At 33.1% G+C, this 18,219-nt stretch overlaps 1 protein-coding gene across 1 annotated transcript; it reads right to left on the bottom strand.

Annotated features, from left to right (window-relative positions):
• Positions 1-947: 947 nt before the first annotated feature.
• LOC139094115 (uncharacterized) lies at positions 948-17,463 on the bottom strand. The gene is made up of 6 exons (XM_070645043.1): positions 17,412-17,463; positions 11,998-12,439; positions 2,769-4,685; positions 2,325-2,518; positions 1,882-2,242; positions 948-1,450 (listed from the first exon to the last, which is right to left on the bottom strand). The coding sequence occupies exons 2-6, from the start codon at positions 12,173-12,175 to the stop codon at positions 1,137-1,139; spliced, it is 2,964 nt and encodes a 987-aa protein (XP_070501144.1). The 5' UTR covers positions 12,176-12,439; positions 17,412-17,463; the 3' UTR covers positions 948-1,136.
• Positions 17,464-18,219: the final 756 nt, after the last annotated feature.

The raw sequence follows: 18,219 nt of genomic DNA, 5'->3' as shown, positions 1-18,219 counted from the left end.
GTGTTGATAATTTTTGAGGTTTTTGTGTTGCACTGAACGGGGTCTACATACGACAGCTATTAATTAACAAGAGGAACATAAAAAAGTCCGCTAGGGCACCGCCATATTAATGGTTTGACACGAAATTAATCTGATGCGAAGTTGCTTTGATGTGAATATACTCTGATGGCACCTTGACCGCTGATGGCTGATATAGATCAATTTTATAGCTAATTGCAGTTTGCCGCATTATGCAATACGGGTAAAAGATTAGATTTGATGTTGCTGCTGAAAAAAAAGCCTAAAATAAATAGTAATTTTGATGTTCCTTTAGGGATCATTCACTTATTACGTTACGCAAAAAAAAAGAATTTCTAGACCCCCAGCCCCCCTCTCCCTCGTTACAAAATGTCCATAAAATAAATTTTTTTTGGTTAAGGCTGTAACAAAAAACCCCGTAGACCCCTCCATCCCCCCTAAAATGCGAACGTAATAAGTGAACGACCCCTAACGCAAAAAATGGACTTTTTGAATCGCACCCAAAAATTTTGCATTGTTTGTAGTGTAACAAAATCTTGACCCATCCACCGGAAGAAGGGCCTCTTCTACCTTCCTTAAGATCGTTACGTAAGAAATGAATGTCTCCTTATTAAGCTACAGAATGACAATTAGCATCAAGCTATATCAGCATCAATCTATATAAGCATTTTTACTGTTTAAATGCAATTTACCCCGAGGCGGGTGTATGCATTTAAGTTGAGGACTTGACCATCAATCCACTTTGGATACTAGGCTCCAATTTTCTAGATTTTTTCGCGAAAAAATCGCAAAAACCTTTTATAAAACTACTAAATTCACAATCCAACCCTCAGACCCCCCTCCCCCTTGACTTCTTCCTTCCTTGCCGCTTGATAGCTTGCCCCATAACCCAATCAGTGACCTCTTGATAGAAAAAAAAACGCTTTAAATTTCAACTATATTAATTATATTCTTCATTTTATTAACAATGATATAAAAATTTTTTTATTCATAACAAGCTTCAGAATACCTGAATACTGATTACAAGGATTAAAAACTTTGGTGAGAAGTGAAATTTATATGTCTTATTAAGTAAATAATTATAGTAATAGCAGCAAAAAAAAAAAACAAAATAATTCTTAAATTTCACATTCAAATTCGGATATTCGTCGATTAAAATAAATCATTCCATTTTCATAATCTTCACTAAAACCACTAACATCTAAATATTCAGTATGTGCCGATGACGGCTCTTCTTGCCAATGTAAAAGTGCATTTGCGAGTGCCTTTTTAATGTCAAAGAATGAAGGACGATGACTTGGACTTTTATGCCAACAATGTGTCATTATATCTGACAGTTCCTGCTTACAATTGATTGGAATTTCTGGTCGTACACCATTTAATACGCCTCTTATGACTTCTCTTCCTGATAATGTTGGATAAGGAGTTATACCTGTAATTATTGAATTATTTATTGATTTATTTCGGTAGACAGGAAAGGACGTGCGAATGTAGTGAATATTTAAAGCCATATGGTCAATGAATATCCCTTTGGATGGGAATTAAAAGCACAAATCAAGTTTTAAGCACGAAAGGGCACTATTGAGTCATTAAAATGTTATGAGTTTGAGCAGTGGTGGGCAACCTGTGTGCCGCGGCCCACTAAAGACTTTTGGAAATTTCATGAACGTTTTGAAGCATGTGACTTAAGCAGATGCTTATTATCAAGAGGTGCCGGGACACACAGGTTGCCCACCACTGTATTATATTAAAATTGATGACAAATCACCAAATTATCACCAGACCAACTCAAAAAGTGGTTATATCCACCAGTAAATATAACCCAATTGCAGTACATCACTCATAATTAACATCCATACATACCTAATGTAACAATTTCCCACAACAAAATGCCGAAAGCAAATATATCTGTTTCAATTGAATAAATATGATATTGCAATGATTCTGGTGCCATCCATCGTACCGGCATCGCAGGACGATTCTTATTATCACAATTGCTTTTAACTTGTCTCGATGCGTAGTTCTTGATGCCATCAAAGACACGCGATGTCATGTCAAATTTAAATTTCTTTTGATGTGTCGAGACTCGCGGAATTTTCATTTGATTTGATTTATCTCGTGATTCCATCTTATCTAAGTCTATTGACATACCAAAATCGCAAATCTTACATATGCCATTGTGATCAAGTAAGATATTTCTTGCAGCTAGGTCACAATGTACAATCTAATGGACATACAAAAAAAATTATTATTTAATTGTAGTAATTATTGTGTCAAAATAGATGTTTCAGCTTGTTGTTACTTACTCTTTTATTTGCTATATATTCCATTCCCTTTGCAATGTCGTGCGCAAAGCCTGTAAGTCGTCGTGGTGAAAGTGGCATAATTGGTTGACGATTTTGTGTATTATGATGTAATCCATTTGAGACACTTCGGGCTGTTCGCAATAATGAGAGTAATCTTCCACGCATAGCAAATTCCATAATCAGCAAATGCGGTTCTAATGGGCACACCAAAAAAAGAGAGCATTTTGTTATGAAACTTTTTAATTTTAGACGTTCCATAAAATTAGCGGTTATGAAGATTTTTAATTAAATTACAGAATAATGAATGGATCTTTGGCCTTTTATGTTCGGCATTGCTGACTGAGATTTTTATATTTATGGACAAAACATCACGTCTGACACAAGAGCGAGACATGACCAAACATTACAAATTTATATCACTAAATTTATTAAGTAATTCCTTACCTTGTTCCACACATGCAGCTATTAAAGTCACAACATTCAGATGCGATCCCAATTTTTGCATTATTTCACATTCTGACTTTAATCCACTTTGTCCATTATTAATACGTTCGGTCTTAACAGCAACAATTTTCGTACTTCCATTAATATCATCGATTTCAGCCTTCCATACTTGACCAAAATTACCCTCGCCCAATAAGCTCTTAAATCTTAATTTATTACGATTAAAAGTTCCAAGCGATTCCTCACTCTCGTCGAAATAAACGATCGAATCATCGGAATTATTTAAGGTCACTACTGGACTAATGGGTTGTATGTCATTATCAGCATGATAATCTTCACTTGATTTATGTCTCATCATGTATGATTTAACAAAATATAAAGCAACTAAAATGACAGGAAGAAAACAAAAGCCACCTAATGCGTAAGCTGTGACATTCAATTTTTGTGCCTCAACATGATCTATATCATTTGAACTTGTCGTTGATATCGACTCATATAAAACTTGTGGTCGATGTGATGTTGTTGTATAAGCATCTGATGTCATTGATGGTAGAACTTCAACTTCGATAGGAACTTCCGTTATTGCATTATGGTCATTTATTATATAAGGTGGTGTTGTTGCTTTTGTTGTTGATATCATTGGTATTTTTAGGTATGTAGAATTTTGACTTTGTACAACTGTATTATTAAGTATGGATGGAATTGTTGAAATTATAGCTTTAGGTGTTGTCGAGTATGTTGTAACTTGCTGCTTTCGTCGTGGTATGGAAGTGTAAAACCTTTTTGTTGTTCTTGCTTCTGTTGTTGTTGTTTGTGTCGTTATTGGAACTGCTGTTGTTGTTGTTGTTGACGATGATGATGTACTGGTGGATGCAGTTGTAGTTTCAATAGTTGTGTCTGGAATTTTTGTAGTATACTCGATAACAGTTTCTGTAATTTGTCTTTTAATTCCCATCGGAATGACTGTAGATTGCGGGAATTCTTCTCGTATTGTCGATATGTCATTATCTATATTCGGAACTGGAATGTCCGTTGTATTATATACTTTCTCTAGAATTGAACTTTCAGTTGAAGTTAATTCAGTTCCTGCTGTTACTGCTATTGTGGAATTAATTACACTTTCTGTTGCATTTTTGATTACTTTCGGTATGCTTGCTAATCGTGTATTAAGCCTCTTAACATAGTTGTTAATTGCAACAATATTTCGTGATTTAAGAAATCTCATTTTTTCAGTTGATGACTGCCTTGGATCAGATACATCCATAATTTCTAAATCTTTTTCTTTCGTCCTAGATGATGTCGGTGTATAGCCTTGAGTATATATTTTACTAAAATTAGAATAACGTATTGTACTGCCGTATGGAATTAAACTTTCCTCACGAACACGAGAACTACTTGGCGAATATTTTACTCGTCCACGATAAATCGTTGGTCTAGATCTCGGCGATGTTGTGCTTGTTGTTTTTCTCTTTACAATCTTTGTTGTCGTTCTACTTTTTAATAAAATCATATTCTTTAAATATTTTTCCATTTTGTCATTTTTGTTCTTAGAGAGCTCTTTGGTACGATAGCCACTGTCATTATTGCTAATTGAGTCAGCTATAAGAATTGACTCTTCACTTTCCAATATCTCATCTTTACCATCAATCAATTGTGATACAAGGTTAGAGTCAGTTGTGCTCGTTTCACTATTATTAACATTACTAAGTTCCAATTTTGTTGTATTATTATTGCTTAGCTTAAATTCATAATCACATTTTAGTTTACAATTGTCATCATTATCAATTCGCCTACAATTCCGCTCACATTCATCTGTTAATTTTAATCTATTATTAAGTATTGCTCGTCGGTTGCTTTGTTGTGGTACCACTGATGACCATGATGATTTGTTCTGCTTTTCATCCCTAATTTGTGACACTGTAATTGAATATAATGATAATTTAGTTAATATTATTCAATTCTCAAAAATTATTTGCATATTAGTCGAGATCTATTAATGTATAGCCCGCAAAGTCATAGACGTCATAATTTTATAGACATTTAGAACGGTAAGCTTTGCTATTATTCTTGCTTATAAATTATGGACAAAGTTAATTTTGCATTAATTCAACAATTTTAAGTCCGACCAACAGAAATACAATTCATTTTGATACCCTGACCTCAATTGCTACTTCTTTTGATTAACTCCTCAATATTGCAATTTAAAATGGTATTTTGGAACATCTTTTATCATTTCAAAATATGTTCCTTGATGATGTTGCATTTGAGGATGAAATTGTGTCGTGACATTACAAAATAAAACCTTTAGCTGTTCAGTTCAAGTTCATTAAAAATCTAGAGCTACGCTAGGACGATTTGTGTGTAATAATTGTTATACGAATAAGAGTACGTCAGACATTTCGATTCAGTAGCGCCAGACCTCTAAACTCAGTAAACCTACAAAACTTATAGTCGGGATCAGGAGCTGGATTCTTAAAAGCGGGTCGGATTCTTTCCCATCCTCCCGGGAAGACGTTCTTTACCCTACTCTGACAGGCATGATTACCCTACAACAACCTGTCCTACGCACCATAGGGCTGAATTAGAAGTGTAGTAGGTGGATGTCTCTTAAAATAGCTCTGTTTACAAGGGTATGAGTAGTGTTATGTTCCATGAAGGTTAAGAAACCAGTCCCAGAACCACTTCTTTGATGACATTACTGCATGTAGCCTTCAAATAAGGCTGTGAGCTCCGATTATTCTAAATATGATACGAAAAAAGACAAATGAAAAATTTCTCATGCTGAGTTTCGAACCCATGACCGCTTGGCCTGTATCATACACTGTTATTATGTACTGAAGTACTACACTATTCCGCCATTGAGCCACTTCGACTCACTATCATGACATTGACAATAACTCATTTTGTGCTTCTCGGGCAACAATATGCTATTGACATAATAGTGCGGACAGATAATTTGTACAAGTTGATGATAGAGCCTGCAACAGAGTCAGATGAAAAGCATTTTGTAGCAATCTATGTTCAACATAGGAGGATAGTTACAGTATCGTGGAACACAGTTTGAACAAAACTGATTTAGTTTTTAGAGTTTAACATTTTGGAAGGAAGCTGTCGACAGAGATTATATTGCGCTTGGTATCGGAAATTAGCAAGTGGAAGCCATCAATAGAGCCAGCTTCAGATGACTCGCTTGGGAGGTCATGGACCACAATTGATGTATAGAACTAGCGAAGTAAGTAAGTATGCAAGTATGACAATTGAGAATATCACAAAGTCGTGACATTAACACAAACATATTCTGTGCATCTCGGACAACAATAATATGTTACTGATTTTTTTCATTTATAACAGTCAATTACAGACTATCATTACCAAATTCAAGCGTCCACACCTTACTTTACTTGAAAACTATTGTATGAATCTAACAGAAACATGGGAAAATGAATTACTCTGCACAGTAGCTAGCTCAATAGTATGTAATTACTACATTCATGTATGAGATATTATTTTTCACATACAATGAATCCGCAGAAAGAAGAAAAAAAAAAGTATAAAGTATAAAAAACATGAATGTACTTTTGCGAAGCAAGTTTTTTATGAAAGAGAAAGTTGAACAAAAAAAAAGAGAAATTTAGCTTATAAGTATTGCACCCAGTGGTTAAAATCCATGTAATGTTATATTGAGAAAAAAAAAGTAGCAAGACTGCACATTTGTATTGTAGTGGATTAAATTGCAATTATGTATGGTAATTATCCGAGTTAAAAGCAAAATAATCCGTACTTAAGTCTATATAGTCAAATGTGACTTGAGAAAATGTATGGAATTAAGATTAAGTTGCATGTGTTGAGTTGTGGCTTTATTTTTTGTGAGCTGATGATGATTGAGTGATTTTAATGGAGATTATTTAATACTTTTTTTTAATCAATTCTTGAATTACTGTGGTTGGGCGGAGTAATTCTATTTAAGACACGGTTCCCTTGGGAAAATTCTATTGTTTTGCGACTTAATTTCTAGAATTTTTTAATATACAAGGTATTGTTTTACTAGATTCACGTTTTTGAGCATGTGATTGATTCTCCCGTATTCTATTAATAAATTTTCCCAGATTCTAGAATACTAATTAGGCATGTATATTAACTGCAACAAGTTAATTCCAGATGACAATATTCAAATGCATTTTAATCTCTCCCGAGTGGACAATTTTACATAATTTCTGGTTAATAACTAGATTAAGTGGTTGGACTGTTGACATTTTTTCCGGAAACTTCCATAAATATGTACCAGAAACATAGCGCCAAAAATGACCATATACCCGACTTCATCGTAACTCTGACCTCATGTTAGATTCGATAAAATAGGGCATCAGTATAGAATCTAATCAGTCTGGAATGGGATTTTTGGTCATTTCTATGTTATGTACTTTCCGGGTAACATCAGTAAACCATAGTTATAGTTATCAACTCGACATTATACTCGGTAGTCAATAGCCCTGTCGATAACCAACCTTTAGGAATTTATCATTTTCTTATTCGCATTTCCTTCTTAACTGTGAGCCTTTCATTCATATTGACATAGTTAGAAAGAGAACTCACTTTGAGACTGAAATTTGCTGGGAAAAAATTATAATGGGCTTCATAAAAATCCCTCAGGCCACTAAATGTTTTACTGATGAATGTCATACTGCTCGCCGCCAACTTCAATTCTCCTCGAAATTTCAGATTTAAATGCAAAATACATCTTAAGAGTACATCTTAAGAGTTTAAATATGCATTTCTTTCATTTTAGATGCACAGTTCTGCAATTTTCGGATGAACTTTGTTACTCGTTTCAGGCCTGCAGTCTTATTTACATGCATATTTTGTCTGCAAGCCTTCATCTCAAATTAAATCTTCATGTTTATTAAGATTCTTAAGCAGATAATTAGTCTTTAGATCAGTAGTGGGCAATCTGTGTTGTTCAAAAAAAAAAACAAATTGGAAATGCCATGAGTCTTTTGCCATAGGCTGTTTTGGTCGAGGCTTGATCATGGCTACTAAAATGTGTCGCGATAAATAAAAGGTTGGACACCACTACTATAGATTAAACAAAGTTTAAAGTTGTATATTTGATTATGCCACAAAGTTGTGGAACTCTATCATTTTCCATCACAGACAATGAACGTATCCACCAAAATGAGCGTGCCCAAGAGTTTTATCAGTCAATATAATTAAGCATGCTCAATTTTTTGAACAATTTCTCATGTTTAAATTCCTTACTCGTTCATGCTTATTAATATAAATCATTTAACATCCTCAAATACAAACATTCATTAAACAGCAGTAAGCACTACAAACTAGGCATGATCACATCAATCAGATATTTTGAGTTATGAGCAGTCAGGAATCAAGCTTCCCTATCGTTCATTAAATTAATTACTCACGATTTTATAGAAATAAAATAATTATTTCATTTCTCATCAAGTCCAAGTCTTTCCCCACCGGGTCGAGTTAATCCACGAAAAATAAAAAAGTAAATAAAAGAACTAATGTGAATTATTGTTTTTATTTTGCACGATCGGTAAGTCATTCACCGATTTTTAACACCTCAATGTTATTTCCTATAATTGCATGCTTTAATATTAAAAACTATTTCGTTGGATTTTTAAATTTTTTGATTGATTAAGGGATTAATTTATGTGATTACTTCACTGTGACCATGTATGAAGAGCTTTATATTGTTAAATTAGAGTTGAAAATTTTTTAATTATGAGCATGCTTCTTATTTTGAACAGTTTCCTTTTTACAGTTTATGTCAGTTCTTCGGTTTAACGCTTTTTAACTTATTTATATTTTAAAGCTTAACTGAAGATCAATTTTGGATTGGCTACACATATTAGATTATGATGTTTAATTGCAAATAAGGTCTTTAAAATATGTCTTAATTCTGCCTTTATGGTTGGCTTAATAGTCAACTTAATATGTAAATTTGACCAAATTTTTAATAAGCTGAATGAATGTGGGAAAGGAAATAACTTTTAAGAGACATCAGAAATATCAACGACAAGGCACACCTAAGCTAAGATATTGCCTTTGACTAGTCACTGTCTAGCGTATACTCTGCCTATATCTCTATATCTAAGCATGCATTGTGATAGATCATGTCTTTTGCCTGACTGCATATTTAAAAATGATCAAAAAAATTAAAGTGTGCTTTAATAAATCTTGCAAAAGATATGACTAGACAAAAGTGTTGTTTATCTATGGGCAATGTTCTTCCTATGTATAGAGATACCTAGAAAAGGTAAAAAAAGGGAAAAGCTTACATGTTACAGAATAGCATTTTTCCAGTGACATTTATCTGATAAGATTAAGATTCTCAACATAAAATTGATATAAAGCTAACCTTAAAATAGGCTAATATAAGATCAGAATCGAATTTGATTTAAGACCAACTAAATGGTGCTTTGGAAAACTAAATCTTGGAAAATTCATTATAAGTAAGAAGCTTATATCAAATACTAGCTAAATAAAGTACGACCATCTGTTATATTGTCAAACTTTGCTGCTGTGCCTGTGTTTCAACAAATGGAAATCCGAGTTTAAGCTCAGAATCATTTTTTTAAATTTTCAATTATTTCCAGGACTTTTATCTAATTTTCTAAGGGAATCTTCATTCATTTAGTTGCACACAGGTTGTCCACCACTGGTCTAGAAAGACCTTTATAGTGCCAGTTATATCCTGATTAGTCTCGATTAATTTCAAAAGAGTCCCGATATTTTGGATAAAATTTAGTGGTCACACTAGCTTAATACAGCAAATTAATAAGTCTAGTATATAATTTAATTGATAAATTTGAATGACTTTTGAATTCAGTTGAATTTTAGGATAATTTTGAGTTTCTTTATTTATGCTTTCAATACTTCCAAAGTCTCATTAAGATGAACGAACCGAGTGAAATTTAAATTCAATTTCCAAAAGCTTTTCTCAAATTTTTCACTTGTCAAACTCAATTACCTATAATAAATTGAAATAAATTAACAAAAATCCAAAACTAAAAAATTAAGTTTGTTTCAATTTTCCACTATTGCAACTAATTTGAGTTACTTGTTTAAGTCAATTCGAAAACAACTGAAATATTCCGCGACTGGAAGTGAAATGCACCGGCTTAGTTGTGAATGACTTTTCTATTTTATTATAATTACTGCCTATTAACTAGATAATAGATAAACCATTAATTAAAAAATATTAAAACTCATTGAACCTTCATAATAATAAAAGCAGCTTCTTTGCCTTGATAATTACAGTCAAGATTCTCTGTTCTGTGCGTGTTTTTCAACTTTGTTTCTCAAATTTTCACTTCCCATTATTAAAAAACAATTCAAACTTTACAGTACAGTCATAATTACTTTGTGATCGTTTAACAACTTTTATTGTATTCACAAGAGTGTAATTCCCATGTGGCTGTCTACCCTGCTATTAAACAAGTGTGTTTAAGCTTAGTTACAGATGAATTCTTCTTTTAATATCTTTATGACAAAAAAGATAAAATTTTATTATGACAGTAAAAGATTATTTTCGATAATCTAGTGCTTAATATGAGGAAGGAAATCGAAGATGAAGTGAAATTTATGAGAACTTGGAGACATTCATTTGATTTCCGATGACCAAGATGTAAAGAATAAGGAAGATTTAATTTGTAATACTCGATAATGTTCCACAGAATCTATCAAGCTATACAGTACAGATGCTTATCATTCATAACCGATATCCAGGAAGTTAGCTGAGTAAACAAGGCAAGCAATTATTCAAAGTACATTTTAAGGTCTTTCTGTTGAGCACCAATTGAGATACAAATAAGGTAAAGAAGTGATCAATAGTTCGTGAGTAATTACATACTCGTTACTATATGGTTTTTAAATCTTATGGCAATAAACTCATAGCTTTATATAGAATTGACTTTGTAAGTTGATCTGTAAGCATATTTAAGTATTCAAATTGTGGTCCATAGTGTGGTAATTGAGATGATTTAGTTGAAAATTATCGGCAATATAGTTTTATGTTTTAATTAAATTATGTTGTGTGTATATACGCAATATCAATTAGTTTTGTTCATATATTGTTCACATGATGATGAGGGAGGAGTGAAACGGCTTATTTATTTTCGGGAATTGGGACCGAGACACACAGATTAGCTACTACTAAATTAGAACTTTATGTTGTGAATTTTGTTTATTGTCACAAAATAAAAGCCACTTCTATTTGGCAGCTAAATAGACACCCAAACAGAGACAAAGTTACGGAGGAGAGGTACGGGCCCTTTTCCGAAAATTGGGGAATCGGCACACAGATTGCCTGTTCTTAATTTAGAGCTTAATATTGTAAATTTGTGTATTAACACCAAATGGAAGCTGCATCTATTTGACAATTATTTGGATGCCCGAACAGGAACGTAGCCAGAGAGGAAGGGTACGAGCTTCGATCCGAAAATTGAGGCAGCTGCTCAAAGATCTTTTCTACTAATTTATATCTACACATAGTAAAATTTGTGTTTTGACACTGAATGGAAGCTGCGTCTATTTAGCAGTCTTATTATTTTATTTAGATTTTTTGTTTCAAAAAATGAAGAAATTTTAAAAAAGGAGAGATGTTGGACTCAAACCCAACATCCTTCCTTACCCCTGAATATTCCCCTGCACCAAATGGAAGTCGTATCTATTTGGCAGTCATGTTTATGCCCAAGTGATGCAAATAAAGCCACACGGAGATGGTTAACATTTAGTGAGATTAAGCGTTAATAAAGAAACCTTGGCGAACCCTTAAAAGATCGTTGTCGGTGCTTCTAAAGCTCCATTTCAGAGAATTCTTCATTTATGTCACTCGGTTATAACTAAACAATCATCAAAGTATTTCTAGAATACTCAAAAGACTCTTTAAAACTCCCCAAGTAAAAAAAAATGAATTTAGAAACCTTAAAAACGCGAATCGAAGATTTCCACTTCAGATATACACATGATACACTCGGTGCTTTACTACCAATTAAAACCCAAAAAAAAGCTATTTCAACTGCTCAAAAACAATTCACATTAAACCGTATCTATCAAAATAAAAAACCCCAATATAGTTCCAAAGGTCTCAATTTTAAATTACAAGCCAGAAACTAATTTTGTCAATAATAACTTTGCGGATGTAAAATAAAGTCTTTAATTGAATTTAATAAAGGAATGAGAAAAAAAAATTTTTTGTATTTACCTTTAAGCCTCTCCGAGAAAAATTTAGCAGCAGATCTATCTCGACTTGTAATATTCCTGTACACAAGCGATGTCTTGTTGGTATTTTCATTTTCACCATAAGTCGATGGAAGAGCAATAATCCATACAGATATATAAATGGTGATAATCACGATGTGTTTTGTTTTAAATAATTCCATTTTACTTCACTCATGCTACTTTTAAACTTTTACTTTTTTTTAACTTTTCTTCTGATTAAAAAATTGTTATTTTTGCAGCTATAAAAACTGATGATTTACATTTTGGATATATTCAAGTTGGTTGTTGTTGTTGTTCTTTGTATTTTTTTTTAAAAACTGCACATTTCAAACTTGAATGACTTTGAATAATTGTTCAAAAAATAGCTTTACAATTAGCTCTTTAAACCATGGTTGTTGTTCCCATCATAAAAATATACACAAAGTCTTCAAAAAATATAAAAAAATATAAAAAAAATATTGTATAAGTGTGATTGTTTAAGTTAGGTATGTATGTTGTACATTGTGCGCATTTTTTAAGCTTAACATAAATTTATTTTGCAGTTGAATGGAAATACATGAAGATGAAAATGCTTACAAATGAGGTTTTATTGAAAGTGGATACGACTGAATAACTTTCATATACTTTTGTGGATTGTCTGACTTGTTGATTGTTGCATACTTGCAGTCTGTTAACAATCTTTTTTTTTTGCGGATTTTCTATTTGATTTCAAATCAGATACAAATGCAGTTATTAATACGTTTAGAGCTTAATCTCTTAATTTAGTTCAGATAATTTATGGTTTGTAGCTAAATAGGTTTTCAGCGAAATATATCGATTTTAAAGTAATATTTAATTATAATAACTAGGTTTTAGTATGTAATGAGGTAACCAAAATGTGTAATCCATAACAAAATTGCAGACCCTCCTCCTTCTAAAGCCAGTGATGGACAATCTTTTATTTTTCGCGGCACACCTTTGTGATAAGCCTCGATCGATACTGCACGTATATGTCATTTCCAAAATAATCGTTACAGTTCAAGGCATTTTAAAAATATTTTCAAGGAACACTAGTGTGCCGTTAAGCAACGAAAAAGTGGCGATGACCAAGTTGGTTAGGAACTCGGGAGATCGACTCAAAGGTCACGGGTTCGATCCCTGGTTAAATAATTTGAGTGCTTTATCGATGTTTTAGTTGGGTGTAGGACATTTGCCCACTGACACTTGCCCACTGGTACATTAGCCCACTGACATTTTCCCACTGGTACATATGCCCACCGGTACATAAGCCCACTGGTTCATATGCCCACCGGTACATTAGCCCACTGGTTCATATGCCCACTGGTACAAAAGCCCACTGATGCATATGCCCACTGGTACATAAGCCCACTGGTTCATATGCCCACCGGTACATAAGCCCACTGGTACATATGCCCACCGGTACATAAGCCCACTGGTACATATGCCCACCGGTACTTAAGCCCACTAGTACATATGCCCACTGGTACATTAGCCCACTGTTCATATGCCCCCTAGTGGAAAAAATTTAAAAAATATTTTTTTTGATAATTTTTTTTTTTTTGGTTTAGGAACCTACATTATAGTTTTTTTTTAAATATCGCATGATTTTCTAGATGACTGGATACTGTGTGCAAATTCTCAATACATAAATCTAGAGCTATCAGATAGGTGCCTGTGAAAATGTGTCTAACTGTATCATGGTAGCTTTTGACTTTGTCTAGGCATTACTTAACAAATTTGCCTTCTTGTAGGCTTGCCTAGCGAAAGGCAATACCTAGGCAAAGGCACTGCCTAGTCAAAGGCAATAGTTTTTGCCTTTGCTTATAATAGGTATGGCTATGCCAAGGAAAATCTACACTAGATTTTTTTACAATTTTTTTTGCCTATCAATAAGTAATGTCTGTGATAGATTTTTGCCAGTAGTTTCTTTCTTCATAATATTCACCTACACGCAGAAACAGTCTTTTATTTATCTTCAAGAAGACAAATCTCTATGATATGCTTTCATTATAAATAAAATGCCTTTTGAAGAAAACAGACAGTGGCTCCGAATTGCGATACCCGAATTTTAGCCAATCACCATACCTATTCTACCAACAACGAACTGCTTAACGACGTACTCCACTGTTTAACAGAAAGAGTTCACTGGCTCCCGAATGTCAATTGGAAACTAGTTGTCTAACTAAGGTTATATGTTTGTGTCAATTACGTCAACCTTAAAATAGGAGACTTTTTCTAGTACAAATAGAAACTTCAAGATCTTGACTTGTATCAGCCAAAAGACTATGAGAAAAGCCAAAAACTCATGGGAAGATTTATGCATTGAGAATTGACACACAGTATCCCGTCATCTAGAAAATCATGCGATATTTTAAAAAAAAATCTATAATGTAGGTTCCTAAATCAAAAAAAAAAAAAAAAAATATCAAAAAAAATATTTTTTAAATTTTTTCCACTAGGGGGCATATGAACCAGTGGGCTAATGTACCAGTGGGCATATGTACTAGTGGGCTTAAGTACCGGTGGGCATATGTACCAGTGGGCTTATGTACCGGTGGGGATATGTACCAGTGGGCTTTTGTACCGGTGGGCATATGAACCAGTGGGCTTATGTACCAGTGGGCATATGCATCAGTGGGCTTTTGTACCAGTGGGCATATGAACCAGTGGGCTAATGTACCGGTGGGCATATGAACCAGTGGGCTTTTGTACCGGTGGGCATATGAACCAGTGGGAAAATGTCAGTGGGCTAATGAACAGTGGGCAAATGTACAGTGGGATTTTGTCGGTAACCCGTTTTAGTTACATCAACTCGGTTTGAGTATTCACTCCACACAACTTGTGGCTAGGGACGTTGCATAGATAAATCCTGGAGCATGCAACGTGGAGATTTAGGAAAATACAAAACGTCTTTTGGTTAGGGTGGCCAGAAGATTTTAGAAAAATACCGCAGCGTCCCTGCAAAAATACAGCAAATGGCCGCCCTACTATTGGGACAAAAATTGTCATCATGACAAAAAAAACACGACATCACGACTAGTATGCTGCTATATACAGGTTGTCCACCATTGAAATAAGTGTGATTTGATTTCCGGAAGTGCCCTAAACTGAAGTGGACAGATTTGTATTAGACTGGTTGAATATTTTGATCTGAAGACGATCAGTTGACCGTTAATTTTGAAATTCTCTAATTTGAGTAGAGGCCGTTAACTTATTACGTTCGCTTTTTAGGGAGGAGGTGGGGTCCAGAAATTCGTTTTTTTGCTTAACGTAATAAGTGAACGGCCCCGTAGAAAAGTACAATACAATTGCTGACTTTAAACATTTGAGCTGCCTTTCGAGATATTATGACCAGAGGGTTGTGAAGATATGGTATGCTGTGGTCGAAACTTTTCTATGGTTTAGGTGTATAGTGGCTATGGTTAAAGTTGATGATTCATAGATTTTCACATTGATTTTTAAAACGGTCTGAAAACGTTTGAAACAATATGAATCCCTAGATCTGTTTCAAATATAAGGCCGTCCACATATTATGTTCAGAGCAGATGGGGCTTAATCTGATTTAATCAAAAGAAGTTCCGAGAGTGTATTTTTGAAATAAAGTTTGTTTATCTTTAACTTAATTAGTCACTGCTATATTTGCAGTCTCTATGCTATTTAATCTCAATAAATTTACATTATTATGACAGATTTTGATAAATCTAAAGAATTATAGAAATTGGCAATAAAAACTTCTAACATCAATATTATCCACAGTCTGATAAATCAGCAAATAAATTTCAAACTATGTCAAATTTTCACATTAAGCAATAAAATGCAAATAAAAAAAGTTGATATAAAATTACATAGAAAGTATCATAACTAGGGTTTCTGGAAGCGGTTTTCCAAAAACCGCATAACCGCACTTTTTGACCCTAAAATGCGGTTTTTAAAAAACCGCGGTTTTGAAAGAAAAAACCGCGGTTTTAGAACTTTGTATGGAAAAAATTCAATTAAATCCAAAAAATTTAAATTTTTGAAGATAAATTCGAAGATAATTTCAAAAATAAATTAAAATTGTCTAATTATTTGAAAAACTGGACTAAAATCTTGCAAAATGGAAAGAACAACTTAAATTTCAATTTTTTTTACAAAAAATAATTTTTTAGACTATTTTATCAACCAATTTGGAACTGAATCTTAATAAAATGGAGGAAAATAGAAAGATTTAATACTTTTATGCATAAAACTCCAAATTTAATTTCTTTCAAAAAATTGCATACATTTGTATGGAAATTGAAAACCGCAAAAAACCGCAAAACCGCGGTTTTTGAAATTTTGGAAAACCGCAAAACCGCGGTTTTGAAAAAACGCGGTTTTTCAGAAACCCTAATCATAACACATTTTCCACAGTTAGTTTTCTAGTCCAACGTTAAGCCAAGAAAAAAAAAAGAAGTAAATCAATCGATCACACGATATATTTTATCACACTTTTACTCTCAATTTACATAGCCATACCGTAAAAGTAAATGTTAATGCACAAGATTTGAGAGAAAATGCGCTAAAAAAAACTACAAAAAAACTCAACACATAGGCACAAGATTGTTGTGCTGCTTGCTGGCTATTTGTTTCGTCTGAATGAAAAATGTATATATACACAGGTGTATACAGTATACAACAAACATGCTGTTGCTGTTGCTGATGTGTCTGTGTGTTTCATGTAACACAGTGGTGGGCAACCTGTGTGACGCGGGACAGGCTATAATATTTTGAATTTTATTTTGTGTGTGATGCTTATCAACAAGGTGGACCGTGACATAAAAAAGGTTGTCCAGCACTGAATGTAACATTTATTTATTGTACATCTTAAAATATAAATTTGAAATCTTTAAAAAATAGTTTTAATTCCACAACAATTGAAGCTCGCACATTTTTATTATTTTTATATTTTTTGGCAACATTATGTAAGGCTGAATATCATGCTTCAATAACAAAATAATAAATATTTATAAGCTTCAAGTCCAAAAACAAAAAAAAAATTAATTCTGAACTTTTGCAATCACATTTTTTTTTTTGTTTTTATTTAATTTCATCAGGCAAACTATCAAAAATATAAAGTAAGGCATAACAAAGAAGACGAGAATTAAAAACTATTAATTATTTCGAAATCGTAAATCACTGCAATATACACACAAACTCAATAACTTTACTGCCATTTTCATCTTCAGTAATGAGATTTTTTTTTGTAAATAAAATTCATTGCACGTATTGCGTTTTAATTTTTTTGTTCAGCACTGCTGCTTATTTTTTTAATTTCATTTTTTTGCACATCTCAACAATCGATTCCAATATATTTTAGGCACTTTATAGAATATCTAATTACCCAAAAAAATTAAGAATTAAAAATAATTCACGTACAATTCGACATTTTTTTTATGCTGTACATTTAACTCATCTCGAGCGACTGAATGGAAAGGCAAAAACAGCACAAAAAAAAAATGTTGAGAAGCAGCAATGCTAATGAGAGTGTAAAAAAAAAACTCAGCGAGAGCTAAAATGGTATTGGTTTTGGAGTTGCTGCAATGCTTACTGGAAGTATCTTTTCTAATATGGTCAGCCACTGCTGGCTTTCTTACATATTAATTTTTGTGTATACATATCGACATCAACATAATATTTTGTTTTGCTTCATGCACTTACTTACACATCTGGTTTTTTTGTTTTTGCGTGTAATGTTGTCTGTCAACAGTTGGAATTATTGGATATAAATATGATAAGATCAGTAAAATGTGTTCATGTGCTCTTTTCTGCGTTTTCTTTTACATTCAATTTTGTTGTCGTAAATTTATTTTTTATTAAATTAAATGTACTGAACATAATGGATGAAGTGTCTGGAAATAAAAGAAATCATATTATAAAAATTGGGAAATCTGCTTTGACAGCTTTTATGTAACCTGGAAGTTGAATTGTTTTTTAAACATTGTAGGTACACGTCAAACGGGTTTTTCAGACCTTTGCTATGTCTTTTTGGGAAGTCGAAGTGTGAGTCTGAGTTTACCATCTGGTATCCTCTGTTTTTGTAATTATATCGCTGGATACAGAAGTTATGTGTTCGTGGATACATACGTACGTTGAAGAATAGAGTTAGATCCAATCCATAACACCTAGTCTGAAAGGTAGCAGCATCATAATCAAGCTAGGAATCCATTTAAGAAATTAATTTGTG

This window comes from Chironomus tepperi, unplaced genomic scaffold (assembly GCF_022539635.2).
Source record: "Chironomus tepperi strain 1889 unplaced genomic scaffold, CSIRO-AGI_Ctep_v1 contig_349, whole genome shotgun sequence".
NCBI lineage: Eukaryota > Metazoa > Arthropoda > Insecta > Diptera > Chironomidae > Chironomus > Chironomus tepperi.
Note: the sequence above shows the minus strand (reverse complement) of the source record. Positions and strands in the feature narration are given on the sequence as shown.

What these genes read in the sequence shown, in the direction of transcription:
- LOC139094115 (XM_070645043.1), bottom strand. Translation starts at nt 12,175, where the DNA reads ATGGAATTATTTAAAACAAAACACATCGTGATTATCACCATTTATATA. An exon ending in AGCTGCATGTGTGGAACAAG is followed by an intron (nt 2,519 to 2,768) that starts GTAAGGAATTAC and finishes TGTGCCCATTAG; the next exon opens with AACCGCATTTGCTGATTATG. An exon ending in AATATATAGCAAATAAAAGA is followed by an intron (nt 2,243 to 2,324) that starts GTAAGTAACAAC and finishes TATGTCCATTAG; the next exon opens with ATTGTACATTGTGACCTAGC.